Source organism: Mobula hypostoma, chromosome 12 (assembly GCF_963921235.1).
Source record: "Mobula hypostoma chromosome 12, sMobHyp1.1, whole genome shotgun sequence".
Classification (NCBI taxonomy): Eukaryota; Metazoa; Chordata; class Chondrichthyes; order Myliobatiformes; family Myliobatidae; genus Mobula; species Mobula hypostoma.
In genome coordinates, this window is record NC_086108.1 from 76,379,560 (window position 1) to 76,401,791 (window position 22,232).

General features: G+C 39.2%; 1 protein-coding gene across 3 annotated transcripts in view; it reads right to left on the bottom strand.

Annotated features, from left to right (window-relative positions):
• The window catches only part of LOC134355213 (ERI1 exoribonuclease 3-like), a 364,063-nt gene that overhangs the window by 155,437 nt on the left and 186,394 nt on the right, over window positions 1–22,232 (bottom strand). For all 3 annotated transcript variants that reach the window (XM_063064992.1, XM_063064993.1, XM_063064994.1), the window contains exon 7: window positions 16,800–16,899. In XM_063064992.1, coding sequence (XP_062921062.1) covers window positions 16,800–16,899 — 100 coding nt within the window. The remainder of the gene's footprint in view (window positions 1–16,799; window positions 16,900–22,232) is intronic.

A 22,232-nucleotide genomic window follows, 5' to 3' on the forward strand; every position in this document is an offset into this window, starting at 1 on the left:
TAGCACTGGTTGGGGTGGTCTTATAACTTTGACAGTCGGTGGAGGACCCAGCTCCATCACATCAACTGTGGACTATTCACTCTGTGAGATTCACACCAATTGTATATGAAATGTATATGTAAATGGATTTCATGTTTAGACTTGGGTCCCATCCCCATGGTATCTTATTATATACATGCAAATATGCCAAAATCTGAAACACTTCTGGCTCCAAGCATTTTGGATTTACTGTTTAGCAATTATCGCTTAACATTTACTATTGTGTATTTACCTAAAAAGAAGAGCATATAATTTTAATTGAATACTCAAATAGCAGAAAACAATTGCATTTGCCACATTTCATAATTTCAGTTTGGAGCATGTATTTTTGTTGATAGGGCAATCTGCCATTACAATGTATTTTAAAACTAGGATAAAAGGTACTGGATTGAGGTCAAACATGCACCAAAACTCTGCAGCCTTCAAACTTGTTTCGGTCAACTTCAGACATCAATGCAAATCAGCAGAAACTACTTGATGCAGGTCAGATTTCAAGCAATGGATGGTATTGCAGTGATGAATAATCTTTGTGTAATAAATACTATTCTGAAATGCTGAGCCAAGGTTCCACCTAAACTTTCACATTTACTGGAATATCAATTGTAAACTATTTGCCATATCTCTAAAACTTTGTTTTGCATAGTGAATAGAGGAGCAAAAAGGTAAGAAACATAAAAGAATGACTGCAAGAGGATAAAAACTAGAGAGACTGGAGGGGATGACTAATAATTCAAGTTTACAGCACACCAGTATACTTATACTCTGTGTTTAGATAATTAGCAACATATGAGCCTAATAAAATCCTGGGTTTATCTATTGTGATTTTGATTGGAAAAGCAAATCAAGACAAGCAAGTACTAAATTTTTCAGTAGAGTACATCACAAATCAGACTATAAAGCTTAAACTAACTAAGCCATGGCACAAATCTTTCCATTACTTAGTATTAAATTGGCAATCTCACAGTGAGACACTGTAAGAGCAGGTAGTATTCTACTCAGAACCAATCACTAATCTATGCACTTGGAAAACTATTAACTTGGAAGGACTATTTGGGGCCCTGAATGGAGGTGAGGGAAGGGGTGTATGGACAGGTGTAGCACTTAGGTCACTTGCAGGGATGTGCCTGGAGGAAGATTAGCGGGGAGGGATGAATAATTGAGATGACTAAATCCAGGTCAGAATGACCATTATGTGCTGAGTTCACTGGTGTACACTCTCCTCACACATGACTGCAAGGCCAATTACCCAAGTAATCACATTGTCAAGTTAGTCAATGACACAACAATAGTGGGGCTCATCACGAACAACGATGAGATGACCTACTGGGAGGAGGTGGAAGAGCTTGAGGCCTGGTGTAAGGCAAATAACCTCTTCCTCAACAAGAATAACCCGATGGTTATTGACTTCAGAAGAGCTCGCACCACTCCCACCCCTCTTAACATCAACAGCCCAGCAGTGGAAACTGCGAGAGGCTTCAAACTCCCAGGAGTGAACATTTCGCATAACTTCCCATGGTCCCAAAACACATTCTACACGATCTGGAAAGCTCACCAATGCCTCTACTTTCTGAAGAGGCTTAAGAAATCTGGACTATGTGCCACTATATGCATGTCATTCTACAAGTGTGCAGCAGAGAGCACACCAACAAGCTGCATCACTGTGTGGTACAGAATCTGCACTGCAGTGGACAGGAAGGCTCTACAACAGGTAGTCAAAACTGCCCAACAGATCACAAGCACCAGCCTACCTGCCATCAAGGACATATATAGAGAAAGGTGTCAGAAAAGGGCCAGTAACATCATTGAGGATCCCATCCACCTCTGCTCATGGACTGTTTGTCCCACTCCCATCAGGGAAGAAGCTAGGTAGCATCCACAACAGAACCACCAGACTCAAAAACAGTTACTTTCCCCAAGCAGTAAGGCTGATCAACACCTCCACCTACTAACCCACCCCTTCATACCCCCAACCACCACGACTTTATCATTTCTTGTCAGTCACCATATGTACAGACACTTCTGTGCCTAGTGTCACTTTATGGACAAACAATCAATCTATGTACACAAACTATATTACGTATTTATATTACAAACAAGAGATGCTGGAAATCCGAGCAACACACACAAAATGTTGGAGGATCTCACCAGACTAGGCAGCATCTATGGAAAAAAGTACAATCGACATTTCGGGCTAGCATTTTGTGTTACATATTTATATTTGTTGTGTTCTTTATCTTATTGTTTTTTTGTGCTGCATCTGATCAGATTAACAATTATATTGTTCTCCTTTACACTCGTATATTGGAAATGACACTAAACAATCTTGAATCTTGAATCAAGCAGCACTTACTAATAACTGCTCCCTGGTGCTCAGTTTGGGCTTCCCAAGGACCATTGAACTCCAGACTTTCTTTCACATGTTTCAGTGAACAAATTGATGATGACTTGGGGTTTATTCTCTGTACAAGCACATATAGACATGTTGTCTGCATTCTGCAGCCCAATGATTAAATTTGGGATGACATTGGATCTGGAGTGAAAGTGATACAGATTGAACAGCTTCCGCTCTGTTAAATAGAGTAGCTCCATCCCAGCAGGAAGCATGCTGGAGGCAAGGTGCAGTGGGAAAGATTGAGAAAAACACTGAGGTAATGATGCAGCTTTACTGAACACTATTCTTCACTGAGGCTGGGTCTGTTTTGGACCCATATCATTATAAAGTAATGTAAGATGAAAATTAATTTCTGTGGACAAACTCATCTCACAAGCTTTGAGACATCACAATCATCATCACCTTCAAGAAAAGAGACAAATGCAACGACAATAATTGCACAGTGGTACTCTGCTATGTGCCACAGGGAAATTTGTCACATGGGGGCAGGGGGTCTCCTCAAATGGCTCTTCAGAGTGGAAGAAGCCATTTGTCAATGATGATGTGGACTCTGCCCACCTGGAGACACAATAGACATGGTCTTCACTATCTGTCCATGCCAAAATGAATGGCAAGGAGCAATATTAATAGTTAAACATGGCTGTTTTGCTTATCTACCTGAAAGGTGAAAAAATATACAAGACACTTATTAAAGGGATGTAAGGAAATAAATTTTAACCCCAAGTTTTCTACTTCAACTCTTTCAAAGTTATAAATTAGCACAACAGAAGAAATCTGAAAGTTTCATCATTAAGAAACAACAATTGCATTTTCACAGTGATTTTGTCAGGTTAATACATTTACTGATTTATCCTCAAGTTACTTCTGGTTATTGGATACTAAAGTATTGAGACTTAACAATATTAACAAAGCAAAAGCAGCCCTTGATTAAGAAGAAGAACTGACTTAATTGTCATGTATGTATGGATTTTTAAAGCAAAAATGCAGCAAATCCACGAGATTCCTAGAGGAAGCAGCTACGGTAACTAGAAAATTTGTGTTGTTCCATTTCTCTACATTGAAAACATTTCAAAAAACAAAGGCATTTAAAGTCATCATCATAATGCAGAAATAGAGTCTCAACCCTGATACAGGCAAATCAAAATTCTGGTCCAATAAATTTTGTCAGTAACGAAACAATGACGAAATACACATATAGTTTTGAAGTTTAAATTTGAACCTTGGTTCAAATTTGAGGTTTTACTTCATCATGTATTCATTAAAGAAATTCTGAACATTGGATATCTATTGTATCCCTTTAGGAGGATATTACAGAAGATTTCTTCCAACTACATAAAATATCCACAATGAAAATATTCTGTTAAAATATCACAATATACAGAAAAACTTTGTAGAGTAGGAGCTTAAACAATGAGGTAACTATATTGCTGCACATCAATATTGTAACCAAATCCATTCTTCAGAAATAGCTAACTAATTAAAAGCTGGTGGGTTCTAAATAATTAATCTCCTTAACTTGTATTGATTTGACACTTTTGTGGTGGGGGATTACTGCTACTAAATTAAACAGCTTCCTATAGTCACTGTACTGGAGGCAAATCTGAGACGATTCAGTGAAACAAAATATACTTCAAAACTAAAAATATTGGCACTTTGAACATTTGATTAATTTTATGGTTTTGAAATTCAGAGCTTAAGGTGCCCTTGGAGAGAAGAAAAGGAAACAGCATGAGAGTAGCAATAAGTCTAGAAAAAAACATAGAATGAGTCATGGAAACTTGGACAGATGTATATTGAAGATTGAGATAGCTTTCTTACAACATATTTATTCTGTTCAATATCCATCATCTTTTCCTATTCCTTTCAAATCCTTGTAAAAATGGATCCAATATCTATATAGTATGTTCTCAAACAAGATAGCAGGATACAAGAAAGTGAACCAATTGTTTCTCTAGCACTTTAAGTGTGACAATAATCTGTCTTCTTCAAACTGCAACATATTTTCTTCCTAAGTACTTTTTATCTGCCATGTGGGCATGGCAGGAATTTGGACGTTGGCTTAAATGGTTTGAAAATCATGGTTAGCGCATCTAAAATTAAGACATCCATATCACTTTTCCTGCTAAAGTAGGCACACTTGAAATTTAATGATTTGAATTGTGTTTTAGAAGCAATGAAAATCAAGAATTATCCAATGAACACTTCTGCTTTTAATATGCAATGAAGGACAGACATATGTCTACATAAACAAAGCTCAGATGAAGCTATAATTTCAAAAAGTGCCGTATTCAGGTGGATATCTGATATGGTTTAATGAAACTTATAACTAAAATCAAATAGATATATTAAATCAAATATTAAATATTTCAGCAGTTCAATAACATCTTTATAAATATCCCTCCAAATTTGAAGGATCAATATATTTCTAAAGCCAACATACTTGAATTAAATATGTCCAAAAAGTAAAAAGTAAACAATTAAAGGTCAATTGAACAGAAAAAAAACAATATGCACAATTCCTGAAGAGAAAGGGCTTACTTAGTGAATACAAAGCAATAACAAAAGAATACAAATGTGCAGTGTACACTGTACTCTATCACTGTACTTTATCACCCCTTGTTCAATCCCTTCCGACCTATGTTCGTGACACTTCTCACGGTCTTAAACTTTTCGATGATTTTAAGTTCCCTGGCCCCCACCGCTTTATTTTCACCATGGATGTCCAGTCCTTATATACTTCCATCCCCCATCAGGAAGGTCTCAAAGCTCTACGCTTCTTTTTGGATTCCAGACCTAATCAGTTCCCCTCTACCACCACTCTGCTCCGTCTAGCGGAATTAGTCCTTACTCTTAATAATTTCTCCTTTTGCTCCTCCCATTTCCTCCAAACTAAAGGTGTAGCTATGGGCACCCGTATGGGTCCTAGCTATGCCTGCCTTTTTGTTGGGTTTGTGGAACAATCTATGTTCCGTGCCTATTCTGGTATCTGTCCCCCACTTTTCCTTCGCTATATCGACGACTGCATTGGCGCTGCTTCCTGCACGCATGCAGAACTCGTTAACTTTATTAACTTTGCCTCCAACTTTCACCCTGCCCTCAAGTTTACCTGGTCTATTTCCGACACCTCCCTCCCCTTTCTAGATCTTTCTGTCTCTGTCTCTGGAGACAGCTTATCCACTGATATCTACTATAAGCCTACTGACTCTCACAGCTATCTGGACTATTCCTCTTCTCACCCTGTCTCTTGCAAAAACGCCATCTCCTTCTCGCAATTCCTCCGTCTCCGCCGCATCTGCTCTCAGGATGAGGCTTTTCATTCTAGGACGAGGGAGATGTCTTCATTTTTTAAAGAAAGGGGCTTCCCTTCCTCCACTATCAACTCTGCTCTTAAACGCATCTCCTCCATTTCACGTACATCTGCTCTCACTCCATCCTCCCACCACCCCACTAGGAATAGGGTTCCCCTGGTCCTCACCTACCACCCCACCAGCCTCCGGGTCCAACATATTATTCTCCGTAACTTCCGCCACCTCCAACGGGATCCCACCACTAAGCACATCTTTCCCTCCCCCCCTCTCTCTGCATTCCGCAGGGATCGCTCCCTACACAACTCCCTTGTCCATTCGTCCCCCCCATCCCTCCCCACTGATCTCCCTCCTGTCACTTATCCGTGTAAGCAGAACAAGTGCTACACATGCCCTTACACTTCCTCCCTTACCACCATTCAGGGCCCCAAACAGTCCTTCCAGGTGAGGCATCACTTCACCTGTGAGTCGACTGGGGTGATATACTGCGTCCGGTGCTCCCGATGTGGCCTTTTATATATTGGTGAGACCCGACGCAGACTGGGAGACCGCTTTGCTGAACATCTACGCTCTGTCCGCCAGAGAAAGCAGGATCTCCCAGTGGCGACACATTTTAATTCCACGTCCCATTCCCATTCTGACATGTCTATCCACGGCCTCCTCTACTGTAAAGATGAAGCCACACTCAGGTTGGAGGAACAACACCTTATATTCCGTCTGGGTAGCCTCCAACCTGATGGCATGAACATTGACTTCTCTAACTTCCGCTAGGCCCCACCTCCCCCTCGCACCCCAGCTGTTACTCCTTTTTATGCACACATTCTTTCTCTCACTCTCCTTTTTCTCCCTCTGTCCCTCTGAATATACCTCTTGCCCATCCTCTGGGTCAACCTCCCCCCCCCGTCTTTCTCCCTAGGCCTCCTGTCCCATGATCCTCTCATATCCCCTTTTGCCTATCACCTGTCCAGCTCTCGGCTCTATCCCTCCCCCTCCTGTCTTCTCCTATCATTTTGCATCTCCCCCTCCCCCTCCAGCTTTCAAATCCCTTACTCACTCTTCCTTCAGTTAGTCCTGACGAAGGGTCTCGGCCTGAAACGTCGACTGCACCTCTTCCTATAGATGCTGCTTGGCCTGCTGCGTTCACCAGCAACTTTGATGTATGTTGACTGTACTCTAGTTGTGTTTTCTCTTTTACGCTCGTATTTGAAGCAAAGCATCTACATTCTTATGCTCAAAACTTTGGAATTAAAACTATTAAATCATTTTCTGATTGTTTGTTCTCCCTTAATGTTAACGTTCCCTGTGTTGTGTAAAGACATAGAGATTTTGTTAATGCAAATGGTTATGGTTTTCAGAACTTTAAAAACATCCTTACTTCTTCTTGAATCTTACTAAAGAGCATAATTTTATTAATTGCATATTGCATCTGCCACCTTCTGCCCAAACACTTAATTATTCTGCATCCTTATGCACCACCTTCCTTACACCTTGCTCTTATCCTGCTTTCCATCACCAGCATAGATATATAACATTCCATCACCACATCTATGTTATTAATATAAACTGTAAATACATTCCAAACTCCGATTTCATAGTAATCAGTTGCACCCCAATACGATGATTGTTTATTCTGTTTCGCTGTCCATTAAGCAATCCTTAATCCATGCTATTAAATTATCCCCAATCTCATGAGTTCTACTCTTTTTAAGAAACGTGTGATAGTAAATCCCATGAGTCCACATCTCTGAAAATAAAGTGGAGAAAACTGTAGATATTTGTTAAGAGGATTTATATTGCACAACGGATGGCTTGGGAGGGTATTGAGTGGACTCAGAAACTCAAAGTGGAAAAGTCTGTGGTGATAGCAAATAAATCAACACTAAAAAGTGAAATTATGGGGTGCAGTAGAAAAAAAATGTAAGTAGTACATACATAATGTTTGCAATTTAATACAAACTAGTGCAAAATAGTGGATTCAAGTAAGGCAAGTAGAAAACATGGATATTGCATGAATCATCATCAAATAAATATCATAAAAACTAAAAAAAACCAAAAGTCACTCAATATTAAATACTGTAATCAATGCAGGACAATAAATATAAAGCAAAAGGATGTGAAACCACACTGGAAGTGCAATTGAATAAAAGAATAATCTGTTCAAAGGTCACCAATCTGAAATATTAACTCTGTTTTTCTCTCTCCACAGAAGCTATCTGGTCTGCTGAGTATTTACAGCATTTTCTGTTTTAATTCGAACATTATATGGTGCCTGGCCAGGCCATAGTTTTAATATGTCTGCAGTTCAATTATCCAGATACAAAAGAACTACTGACATGCTAGATACAATGCAGAAAACAGCAATGAAGCTAATTTCAGGTGGCAGTTTGAGTGTTGAGAAACCCCAAGAAAAATGCAAAAAAAAAGAAATAGTTTTTAACATGGTCTTCTAAAGTCATAAAAGATCAGCAGCAGTATCAATAATAATTTAAAATGTATGAGTATAACAACAGAAAGTAGGTTCAAATATTTGAAAAGCAATTTAAGAACTAATGTACAGAAATTATTCTTGATAAAACCTGTGAAGCAGGCTACAGAATAGAGCTATATGGTAATGTATATTATGTTACAGTAGTATAGATTATGTTATAAAACAAGTAATCCAGAATGATCAGGCAGCAATGCAAGCTTAAATTCCACCAGGGTTATATGAATTTTTTTTTAACTTTAATTAAAACTGTTGCAAGTGATAACAAAGCTGTCATACTGTGATTTAAAAAAATCAACTATTTATTACGCTTCGTTACCAGAAAACACTGCTGTCCAATCATATATATTCCACTCTCATGCATCATCATAGCAGTTAACTCTTAACTCCCCATTAAAGAGCCTGAGCAAGGTACCCAGATGGGCAGTACGGATAATAAACAACACTGCCCCCTTCCCTGAGAGTGAATGGAAGTTGCCAAACCATAAATAGTGAAATGGTTTGACAAAACAGCTGGATGCTACAATGGATTGTTTCCAATCATTACTCGGGAAAGTGAATTGCAAACGAGCATTCCTTTTCATAATAAATTTATGATCTAATGCTACTCATTAACTCTGAGTAAAACAACACTGGCAATTTAAAGAGCGATGGTCATGTCAATCAATAGTTAGGCTCTCCCTCGTTGGACCTGGTCATTCAGTGGCACTTTTGTAAAGTTGATTTTACTTCCCAAATTATCAACACATGCCTGACCGTTACCTTGTCTAACTGCACACCGAAATGGATTGTTTCATTTGTTGTTGAGTTAAAAAGGAATTGAATACTGTGCGATTATCTGCAACCATCCTTACTCCTTAACTTAATTGAGTTCTGACAAAGAATAATCATCTTTCCTTGTGCAGATATGACTCAAACCATTGGGATGTTTCCCCCTCAAAGACCATTGATGATTATGATGAGAGTTCTCTGATGCCATACTCAGTTAAATATTGTCATGAGTCATTCTCATCTCATTTCTGGAACACAGCACTTTGGTCTACGTTTGGATCAAGAATGTGACGAGGTCTGAAGAAGAGTGGTCTTTGCAAAAACACAAACTAAGGAGTTGGTGAGTAAGTGCCACTTGAGTGCACCATTGATGACACCTTCCAGCACATTGTTGATGACTGAAATTAGACTGATCAGGTAGTGATTTACTTCACTGAATTTGAAATGCCCTTTGAACGCAGGACATATCTGGATTATTTCCACGTTTGCTTGGTAGATACCAGTGATGTAATTGTACTGGAACAGCTTGACTAGAGATGCAGCTGGTTTGGGAGCACTGGTTTTCTGTATTATAGTTATGATAATATCCAGTCTGACACTTCGTCTGTTGGACATACTCGATGTTTATAAGATATTCACATGGAATGAATATTGGATAAACAGAGAGTAAGAGGTGGAGAGATTCTTAAATGCATCTATTTTAATGCTAAGAGCATTGTAAGAAAGGTGGATGAGCTTAGAGCATGGATTGATACCTGGAAATATGATGTTCTAGCTATTAGTGAAACATGGTTGCAGGAGGGGTGTGATTGTCAACTAAATATTCCAGGATTTCGGTGCTTCAGGTGTGATAGAATAGGAGGGGCAAGACGGGGAGGTGTTGCATTGCTTGTCAGAGAAAATATAACAGCGGTGCTCTGGCCGGATAGATTACTGGACTCGTCCAGGGAGGCTTTTGGGTGGAATTGAGGAATGGGAAAGGTGTAGTGACGCTTATAGGGGTGTATTATAGACCACCTAATGGGGACCGAGAACTGGAGGAGCAAATTTGTAAGGAGATAGCAGATATTTGTGGTAAGCACAAGGTTGTAATTGTGGGAGATTTTAACTTTCCACACAAAGACCGGGAAGCCCATTCTGTAAAAGGGCTGGATGGTTTGGAGTTGGTCAAATGTGTGTAAGATAGTTTTTTGCAGCAATACATAGAAGTACCAACTAGAGAAGGGGCAGTGTTGGATCTCCTGTTAGGGAATGAGATAGGGCAGGTGACGGAGGTATGTGTTGGGTAGCACTTCGGGTCCAGTGATCACAATGCTATTAGTTTCAATATAATTATGGAGAAGGATAGGACTGGACCCAGGGCTGAGATTTATGATTGGAAAAAGGCTAACTTTGAGGAGATGCGAAAGGATTTAGAAGGAGTGGATTGGGACAATTTGTTTTATGGGAAGGATGTAATAGAGAAATGGAGGTCATTTAAAGGTGAAATTTTGAGGGTACAGGATCTTTATGTTCCTGTTAGGTTGAAAGGACAGGTTAAGAGTTTGAGAGAGCCATGGTTTTCAAGGGATAGAGGAAACTTGGTTCAGAAAAAGAGAGAGATCTACAATAAATATAGGCAGCATGGAGTTAATGAGGTGCTCGAGGAATATAAAGAATGTAAAAAGAATCTTAAGAAAGAAATTAGAAAAGCTGAAAGAAGATACAAGGCTGCTTTAGCAAGTAAGGTGAAAATAAATCCAAAGGGTTTCTACAGTTATATTAATAGCAAAAGGATAGTGAGGGATAAAATTGGTCCCTTAGAGAATCAGAGTGGATGGCTATGTGCGGAGCCAAAAGTGATGGGGGAGATTTTGAACAATTTCTTTCCTTCAGTATTCACTAAGGAGAAGGACATCGAATTGTGTAAGGTAAAGGAAACAAGAAGGGTAGTTATGGAAAGTATGATGATTAGAGAAGAGGAAGTACTGGCGCTTTTAAGGAATATAAAAGTGGATAAGTCTCCGGGTCCGGACAAGATATTCCCTAGGACCTTGAGGGAAGTTAGTGTGGAAATAGCAGGGGCTCTGACAGAAATATTTCAAATGTCATTAGAAACGGGGATGGTGCCAGAGGATTGGCATATTGCTCAAGTGGTCCCATTGTTTAAAAAGGGTTCTACAAGTAAACCTAGCAATTATCGGCCTGTGAGTGGTGTGTAAATTGATGGAAAGTATTCTTAGAGATGGTATATATAATTATCTGGATAGACAGGGTCTGATTAGGAACAGTCAACATGGATTTGTGCATGGAAGGTCATGTTTGACAAATCTTATTGAATTTTTTGATGAGGTTACTAGGAAAGTTGACGAGGGTAAAGCAGTGGATGTTGTCTATATGGACTTCAGTAAGGCTTTTGACAAGGTTCCACATGGAAGGTTAGTTAGGAAGGTTCAATCGTTAGGCATTAATATTGAAGTAGTAAAATGGATTCAACAGTGGCTGGATGGGAGACGCCAGAGAGTAGTGGTGGATAACTGTGTGTCAGATTGGAGGACGGTGTGTAGCGGTGTGCCTCAGGGAACTGTACTGGGTCCAATGTTGTTTGTCATATATATTAATGATCTGGATGATGGGGTGGTAAATTGGATTAGTAAGTATGCAGATGATATTAAGGTAGGTGGCGTTGTGGATAATGAAATAGGTTTGCAAAGCTTGCAGAGAGATTTAGGCCAGTTAGAAGAGTGGGCTGAAAGATGGCAGATGGAGTTTAATGCTGAAAAATGTGAGGTGCTACATTTTGGTAGGACTAATCAAAATAGGACATACATGGTAAATGGTAGGGCACTGAAGAATGCTGTAGAACAGAGGGATCTGGGAATAATGGTGCATAGTTCCCTGAAGGTGGAATCTCATGTGGATAAGCTGGTGAAGAAAGCTTTTGGTATGCTGGCCTTTATAAATCAGAGCATTGAGTATAGGAGTTGGGATGTAATGTTGAAATTGTATAGGGCATTGGTAAGGCCAAATTTGGAGTATTGTGTACAGTTCTGGTCACCGAATTATAGGAAAGATGTCAATAAAATTGAGAGAGTACAGAGGAGATTTACTAAAATGTTGCTGGGGTTTCATCTCCTAAGTTACAGAGAAAGGTTGAACAAGTTAGGTCTTTATTCTTTGGAGCGTAGAAGGTTGAGGGGGCACTTGATAGAAGTGTTTGAAATTATGAGGGGGATTGATAGAGTTGACGTGGATAGGCTTTTTCCATTGAGAATGGGTTGAGAGTTAAAGGGCAAAAGTTTAGGGGTAACATGAGGGGGAACTTCTTTACTCAAAGAGTGGTAGCTGTGTGGAACGAGCTTCCAGCAGAAGTGGTTGAGGCAGGTTCGATGTTGTCGTTTAAAGTTAAATTGGATAGATATATGGACAGGAAAGGAATGGAGGTTTATGGGCCGAGTGCAGGTCGGTGGGACCAGGTGAGAGTAAGAGTTCAGCACGGACTAGAAGGGCCAAGATGGCCAGTTTCCATGCTGTAATTGTTATATGGTTATATGAATCAAATTGACTGAGAATTTCAAAAGGAAGTTGAAGTGAATTATCAGGTCAGCACTTCAGGATGAATACTTTGGCTTTTGATAAAGTATTTCCTTGCTAGACCCTCTGATTGTTGAGGAAGGGTCATTCATATAGATTAACAGCAAGAATAGACCTTTTGGTCCCTTGGGTCTGCTCCACAAATGAAAAGATTATAGTTAAAATAATTCAAGCCTCAGCTTCACTTTCTCTTTTTCTCTAAGGTAACATTTCACCTCCTTTAAAATATCTGTCTAACTCGGACTTAAAAATATTTCAATATTCTATTTTCAACACCCTTCAGGAAAGAGAATTCCAAAGGTCTACATTAATCATATGCTATTACTTTTAAATAATACCCATTTGAAAAAAGAAGAAAAAGAAGAATTGCATTGCCAAAACCAACTTCCAAAAAATGAAACCCATTTTTACCAACAGACACATTTCTATGACAACAAGGCTTAGGCTAATAAAATGTTACATCTGGTCAATCTTGCTGTATGCACCAGAACGCCAAAGAAACTTAGAAGCAACAGAAATGTGGTTTCTTAGAAGAATGTTGAAAATATCATATAGAGATAGGGTAACTAATGAGACAATACTCCAACGTGCCCATACAAAAAGATCTTTAATGAGAACATTAAATGAGAGGAAACTTAAATTCCTGGGCCATGTCATCAGAAAGGAAGAAATAGAATGCCTTACATTTCAAGGCCATATGCCTGGGAAACGCAGACGAGGAAGGCAAAGAAGAAAATATACGGACACTGTGAAAGAAATATCAGATCTAAGTGTGCGAGATATCATTAATGCTGCATGGAATCGTTCGATGTGGAGAGCCATGATCACCCAAGTGTGTAACGTGCAAGGCACATGAAGAAGAAGACCCATTTGTTCTAGATTTTCTCAAGAAAAAAATTGTTTCAATATTCATTCTCCTAATATCCTAAAAAATCTTATTTGCTTCAATCAAGTTTCTCACTCTTAAAAAATCTCCAATAGAAATGAGCCTTGTCTGTTCAACATTTTTTTCATAAGGCAACTAGACATCAGACTAATAAACCTCTAAATTGCTTCTATCATATTGACTTCCTGCCTTAAAAAATGAGATAATATTCCTGATGTGTTTCAACATCCCATAAAACTGAAGCCAAATATCTCTTTTTATATACTTAGTTCACCACCAATCCACCAATTAACTACATTAGTTTTCCCAAAAACTTGCTGTACCAGCATATTAGCCTTTAGTAAATCATCCACTAGGATGTACCGATGAGATCCCTATGCACCTGAGAGATCTGCAATTTCTTGGTTTTTTAATAACATATTTTTGGTTCCATTTCTTTTCTATTTTCCTTGCCAAAATAGACATTTTCCCATTTTCCTCTATGATATTCTATCTGCCCGACCTTTGCTCACTCACTGAATCTGCATTCCCTTCTAGCCTCCTTATGCCTGATTCATACCTAGCAACGTAAAACAATGCACTTGAACAAGAGATTCAAATGATGTACACTTGACAGTCAATGACATTAATATTGCTTGGGCCCTGGCTGCTAGGTGTCACCATTGGTCAGAAGCTAAATTGGACCAGTCATATGAAATTTATGTCTTTGAATAGTCAGAGGCTGATCATCCTGCGCTAACTGACACACACTCAGATTTTCCAAAGCCTTTCTACCACCTGCCAGTTGCAAGTCAGGAATGTGTTGGACTATTTTCTACTTTCTTAGGGGAGTACAATACTGACAATGCTTGAGATGTTCAAAACCATTCAAGACAAAGCACCTGCCATCATCCTCTTCACCACTCAAATGCAATGCTACAATGCACGTCACAGAATATACTGTAGAGGCTGAATTGTGGCACACAAGCCACAGCAGGTAAATGTCTCGACTGGACTGGATTAAGTGCAAAAAACATCAAGATGGTACCAGGACAGATCTAAATTACCTGAGCATAGAGTGAACAGCAGGGGAGCCAAAAACTGAGGTTGAAGTAACAAACCAGATACTAAAATAGAAGCAATATCATTTTGCAAGAATTGATGGGGTTCCCAACAGACACAACTTGTTTTTTTTTTGGAAAGGAACATTACTGTTCAACAAATGTGAGCAGGAAATATTTTAAAAAGCTGAGAAAGTTATATTCCTAACTTTCAGTCTTAGAACAAGAAGATCGATGTGATAGGAACTCAATGGATTCGAAGAAGCTTTGGAAAGATGTAAGAATTACAGGGATTAAAAAGGAGCAGATAATGATACAACTGTAATAATTTGATTTAATTATAAATTTCAGATCAATATTCCAATAATAAGGCTGCTTTAAAATGATTTCTTACTGGTTTCCACAATGACATATTCAGTTTTTTTTTGTTTAACATAGCGATTGTGATTGATGGCGATCACTTTCTGCACAAATGAGTTCTTAGTAGAAGTTTGTTTGTTCAAACTCTAATAAACCACCACAAATGCCTGTATATAATGGATGCATTTGAATTAGAAACTGCCAGAGGGTGCCAGGAATAAGCTCCTAATACTTGGTACTGAGTCATGTTTAGCCTGAGGTATGATGAAAAAAATCTTTTTTTCAATCATTGCGAAGACTTTTAAAGCCTTGCCAGTTAAAACCAGGCAAAGAATTAAAGAAAGAGAAAATTAAACCCTTTCAGGCCATATTACATGCTATGTTAACAAGAGTCATGGATATAACACAAACTGTAAATCTTTCTTGATCTTAAAAGTAAAACATCTGTACTTGTGAGCATTAGTGTATATTTTATAAACGCAGCAGAGAATGAACTACACTAATTTAAACTGAACTTCACCTCTAAAATCAATTAAATGAAAGTTGCAAGAATATAAGAATTTTATTTGAGAACCTTTTAATTTGTGCTAGATGTTGGTGATCTGCAATCACCTTGGGTCAGGCACACGTTCAATTACAATAATGAGCCCATAACGTAAGACATGGAATGTGCAGCATCAGTGAAAAATAATCAGATGGAATTTGCATGAGGAACAGAAGACAGAATTCAGTATTTAATTGGAATTCCAAAATGAAACTGGCAAGAGGTAAAGACTGCATGTTTATTGCCATTTTGTGAAGGGGCAATTATATAAAGTTTGCTCATTCTTAAAAAATAATTTTACTAGACTACAGAGATTGTTAGTTGCAAACCCTGATAGTAAAAATGCTGCAGAGCAAGATTGTCAAAAAAATAAACCCTACAGAAACGATACCTCTAATTGATATGTGCTCTCCTTAAATATGAATGTAACTCTCTAAGGAGCTGCACTAACAATCTAAGACAATCACACCTTTTAAATGTTGTGAAAGGAAAATTAGGCAAAGTAAATAACAGGCAGCTGATTCGCTCCTATTGCATCCCTGCTCTAGTTGAATTTTAACCCATTGTTTCTTACCAGAAAGTGGGAAAAGAGAAAAAACCAAGATCATGCAGAAGACACTCCTTTGATTCTACAGTTCTCAAAGCATATTACTTTTTTTCCCTCACACTGCTACAATAATCAATTTTGAATATTATCAATAGTAATTTTTAGATCAACCTTAATTTTGCTAAAGTATTATAGCAATAGGTGAACAAAAACAAATGGCTGAACTATAGTTTGTCAATTTGATTCAGACCAACTTCCTATATATCCAGACTGTGCTTAAAGTACAAATAATATAGCATGCCCTCCATGATCCAGAGAGCTTATGTTGGCTGGAGTCAGGGCTCTATGCTTTGGCTCTTGGTAGGGTTACCCTTGCCAAACAGGTCAAAGGGTAGAGGCCAGATGAAGAGTAGTCCACTGGTCCTCCAGGTTCCAGGGTTCAGTTTAGGGTTAACAACCCTGACTGGTAAAACAAAATTGTTACAGAAACAGCAATGAAGAATCCTTCTACATCTGAGTGCGATGGTATTCCTGAGTCCCTACCCGGGACATGAAAGACTGACAGTAGTGAAAATCAAGAGGAAACTACTGACATGAGAAGGCCGGGAACTGGGGTTAAGGAGAAAGGAAAGGATCAGCCATGATCGAATGGCAGAGCAGAGCAGACTTGATAGGCCAAATGGCCTAACTCTGCTCCTATGTCTTATGATGAAGGAAGCCCTGAACACCACCAGAGATGGAGGATCTTCATTGCTGCCCTAAACACCAGCAGCATAATGGGCAGTAACACACATGCCCCATGCCCGTATGGGGTTTCATCCACTTTATCCCACTATTATGCTGATTAATTTACTCACCAATTCCACTATGTAGTTTTCCAATGTGTTGCAAATTCAAACCACTGATCATGAATGGCAGTCCATTCTTTGGATATTTTCCCATAGCAAAGCTGTATGCCTATAAAGGACAAAGGAAATGTGTAGAGTTAAGGAAAAGTAAAAAAAAACACCCATTAGTTCAGACATTATCGAGACAGAGAAATACCGATGAAACATCTCAAATCAATACCCTTCCAAGAATCAGAATCAGGTTTTATCATCATTGTCGTGTATGACATGAAATTTGAATTTTTTTGCAGCAGTACAGTGCAGACATAAAATTACTACAAATTACAAAATAAATAAATAGTGGATAAAAATGGAATAATGAAGCAGTGAATTCTGTAGAATTTAGTCCTGACGAAGGGTCTCGGCCCAAAACGTCAACTGTACCTCTTCCTAGAGATGCTGCCTGGCCTGCTGCGTTCACCAGCAACCTTGATGTGTGTTGCTTGAATTTCCAGCATCTGCAGAATTCCTCGTGTTTGTATAATGAAGCAGTGTTTCTGGATTCATGGACTGTTTCAAAATCTGATGGCAGAGGGGAAGAAGCCCCTCTTCGGCTTTTTACTGAATCATTGAGTATGGGCCTTCAGACTCCTGCACCTCCTCCTCAATGGCAATCACAAGAATACAGCAGTGAAGGACCTTAATGGTTGGTCCAAGTTCAAAGTTCAAACTAAATTTATTATCAAAATACATATATTTAACATATACCTCCTTGAGATGAATGATCTTGCAGGCATTTACAGGAATAAAGAAATGCGATAGAATTTTATGAAAAACTTTCATAAACAGATGAAGACTGAAAAATTACCAATATGCAATAGAAAGCAAACTGTGCAAACAAAAATAATACTGAGAAGATGAGCTGAAGAGAATCCTCAGAAAATTGTAGAACCAGTTCAGAGTAGTGGTAAATGAAGTTATCCACACCAATTCAGGAGCCTGATGGTTGTAGGTAATACTGTTCCTGAACTTGATGGTGGGAGACTTAAGACTTCTGTACCTCTTGCTTGATGGTAGTAGTGAGAATAAGGCATGGCCTGGATGGTAGGGGTCTTTGATGATGGATGCAGCTTTTTTGTGACAGCGCTCCATGTAATCTATGATTGGAGGGCTCTGCTTGTGATGGACTGGGCCATCACTTTATGTAGGCTTTTCCATTCCTGAATATACATCATCTGATGGATGTTGTTTTCTTGAGGCACAGCCTCTCGAAGATGTCCTCGGCAGGCAATTAATTGATGAAACCAAAAGTTTTCACAAGATCACAAGACAAAGGAGCAGAAGTAGGCCATTCGGCCCATCGAGTCTGCTCTGCAGCTCCCCCATGAGCTAAACTATTCACCCATCTAGTTCCAATTTCCGGCTTTTTCCCCATATCCCTTGATACCCTGACGAATTAGATACCTGTCAATCTCCTCCTTAAACACCCTCAATGATCGGGCCTCCACAGCTGTATGTGGCAACGAATTCCACAAATCCACGACCCTCTGGCTAAAAAAATTTCTCCTCATCTCTGTTTTAACTGGGTACCCTCTAATTCTAGGACTGTGGCCTCTTGTCCTGGACTCACCCACCAAGAGAAACAGCCTTTCCACATCTACTCTGTCCAACCCTTTCAACATTTGAAATGTTTCTATGAGATCCCCTCTCATTCTTCTATACTCTAATGAATACAATCCAAGAGCTGACAAACGCTCCTCATATGTTAGCCCCTGCATTCCAGGAATCATCCTCGTAAATTTTCTTTGAACTCTCTCCAACATCAGTACATCCTTTCTAAGATAGGGGGCCCAAAACTGCACACAGTGTTCCAAATGAGGTCTCACTAATGCCCCATAGAGCCTCATCAACACCTCCTTACTCTTATACACTATTCCTCTTGAAATGAATGCCAACATAGCATTCGCTTTCCTTACCACCAATCCAACTTGGTGGTTAACCTTTAGGGTATCCTGCACGAGGACCCCCAAGTCCCTTTGCACTTCCGATTTTTGAATTTTCTCCCCATCTAAATAATAATCTGCCCTATTATTCCTTCTTCCGAAATGTACAACCGTACATTTGTCAACGTTGTAACTCATCTGCCATTTCTTTGCCCACTCTCCTAAACTGACTCAAGTCTCTCTGCAACCTTTCCGTTTCTTCAACATTTCCTGCTCCTCCACCTATCTTGGTGTCATCCGCAAACTTAGCCACAAAACCATTTAATCCATAATCCAAAGCATCGATATACATCGTAAAAAAAAGCGGCCCCAACACCAACCCCTGCGGAACACCACTAGTAACCGGCAACCAATCAGAATAAGATCCCTTTATTCCCACCCTTTGCTTTCTGCCTATCAGCCAATGCTCCAACCATTTCAATATCTTTCCTATAATTCCATGGGCTCTCATCTTATTAAGCAGCCTCATATGCGGCACCTTATTGAAGGCCTTTTGAAAATCCAAATACACAACATCCACAGCCTCTCCCTTGTCAATCTTATTCGAGATTACCTCAAAAAATTCCAATAGGTTGGTGGGACAGGATCTTCCCTTCATGAAACCATGCTAGCTTCGGCCTATCTTGTCATGCACCTCGAGGTATTTCATAACCTCGTCCTTGAGGATTGACTCCAATATCTTTCCAACTACCGATGTCAGACTAATAGGTCTGTAATTTTCTTTTTGCTGCCTCCTTCCTTTCTTAAATAACGGAACTACATTTGTGACCTTCCAGTCGTCCGGAACCATGCCAGAGTCCATTGATTCCTGGAAGATCATTTCCAATGCTTCCACAATCTCCAAAGCCACCTCCTTCCGAACCCTTGGGTGCACCTCATCCGGACTGGGAGACTTATCTATTCTTAGTCCACTTAGTTTCCCAAGCACTTTCTCTCTAGTAATCTTGACTGTACCTAATTCTATTCCCTGATACCTCTGGCTATCAGGTATATGTCTCATGTCTTCCACTGTGAAGACTGATGCAAAATACTCATTCAGTTCCTCTGCCACCTCTTTGTTATCCATTATAATTTCTCCAGCATCATTTTCAATCGGTCCCGTATCTACCCTTCTCACTCTTTTACTCTTTATATATTTAAAAAAACTCTTAGTATCCTTTCTTATGTTAATCGCCAACTTCCTTTCATAATTCATCTTTTCTTTCCTAATGACTTTCTTAGTTTCCTTCGGTAAGTTTTTAAAAAGTCTTCCAGTCCTCATTTTTCCCACTAATTTTTGTTTCCTTGTACGCCGTTTCTTTTGCTTTTATTTTTGCCTTAACCTCTCTCATTAGCTACATTTGTGCCATTTTTCCATTCATGATTTTCTTTTTTTCTTGGAATATATTTTTCCTGCATTTTCCTTATTTCATGAAGGAACTTCAGCCAATTCTGCTCTGCCATCCCTCCATTTAGCTTACTTTTCCAATCGACTTGGGCCAGTTCCTCTCTCATACCACTGTAATTTCCCCTATTCCACTGAAATATCGATATACCTGATACCAGCTTCTCCTCTTCAGATTTGAAACTGAACTCAATCACATTATGATCACTACTTCCAAGGGGTTCCTTTACCTCCAGCTCCCCAATCGCCTCAGGTTTGGTACACAGCATCCAATCCAAAACAGCCAGTCCCCTGGTGGGCTTCTGGACAAGCTGCTTCAAAAAGCCATCCTGTAGGCATTCTACAAACTCCCTCTCCTGAGATCCATTACCTTCCTGACTTTCCCACTCCACTTTCATATTAAAATCCCCCATAATTATCTTGACATTTTCCTTCTGACACGCTTTTTCTATTTCTAGCTGCAAATTGTAGTCCACATCCCGGCTGCTGTTTGGAGGCCTGTATATAACTTTTTACCTTTGCCATTTCTTAATTCTACCCATAAGGATTCTACCTCTTCTGATCCTATGTCCCTTCTTTCTATTGATTTGATACCGTTACTTACCATCAGGGCCACGCCACCCCCTTTACCTACCTTCCTATCTTTCCTATACACTGTGTATCCTTGGATATTCAGCTCCCAATCACATCCATCATTTAGCCATGACTCGGTGATGGCCACAATGTCATATCTTTTAACCTGCAGCTGTGCAGCAAGGTCATCCACTTTATTTCTAATGCTGCGTGCATTTAAGTACAGTACATTTAGATCAGTATCTGTTGCTGATTTTGCTATATTTCTATTTTGCAGCAAATTATCCTGTATATTCACCGGCCTGTCCTTCCTTATAGTTCTGGTTATTCAACTGTTCTGGGAATGGGTGGAATGGGGAGAGCAGAGATAGGATGTGGGACCGAGTACAAGATTAATATATGATTAAAGCAATAATAGATAAAAATTAACATATAATCAAGCAATATTATACCAAAGCTGTCGAAACCATATTTGATATGTTATTTAAGTCATTTTAGGTGCAGCAATTTCCTACAGGGATTAACATGTCATATTCACAACTGTGGGTAACACAAAGCTAGCTTTACAAGATTCTCCGCTGGGTAGTCATTTCTATCCTATTGGTTCTCTTTAGAAATATGGTTCAATGTTTGCCAATGCAAAATCTTGTTTGGTTTCATTCCTAAAAGTTGTAGTTGAGATTATATAGAAAAAAACAGGAGTTGGCCAATCACCCCTTTAAGCCTGTTGTAGCATAGCTGACTTTTTATCTAAAAATCTGTAACATCCTCATATCCATATATTATTTTGTAGGCTTCTATGAGATCACCTCGCATTCCTCCAGAAGAGGATATGCCCGTCTAGTTAATCCCATCTCAAAGGACAAACTCACTATCCCAGGACTGAATTTCCAATCAACCTTCACAGCACTCGTACCAACACAAGCACGCTGGTGGCTCCACTTTCGTATGAATTTGAAGAAATCTGGTATGTCACCAAAGCCTTGCAAATTTCTATAAATGTATGGTGGAGAGCATTGGGACTGGTTGCATCACAGGTTCAAAGTCCAAAATAAATTTGTTATCAAATTTCATATATATTACCATATACCACCTTGAGATTCATTTTCTTACAGGAATTTATAGGAAAAAAAATACAATACAAATTACAAAAACTATATATTAACAAAGACTGACAAACAACCAAGGCGCAAAAAATACAAAACTGTAAAAAATACTGAAAACATGAGTTGTAGAGTCATTGAAAGTGCGTCTGTAGGCCATAGTATCACTTTAGAGTAGCGGTGATCAAAATTATCCATGCCAGTTAAGAAGCCAGATAACTGGTCCTGAAACTGGTGGTGTAAGACCTAAGGATCTGTATCTCCTGCCCAATTACAGTAGTGAAAAGAGGGCATGGCCTAGATGGGGGCAAGCTTTGATGATGGATGCAAACACAAGGAAATCTGCAGATGCTGGAAATTCAAGCAACACACGCAAAATACTAGTGGAACGCAGCAGGCC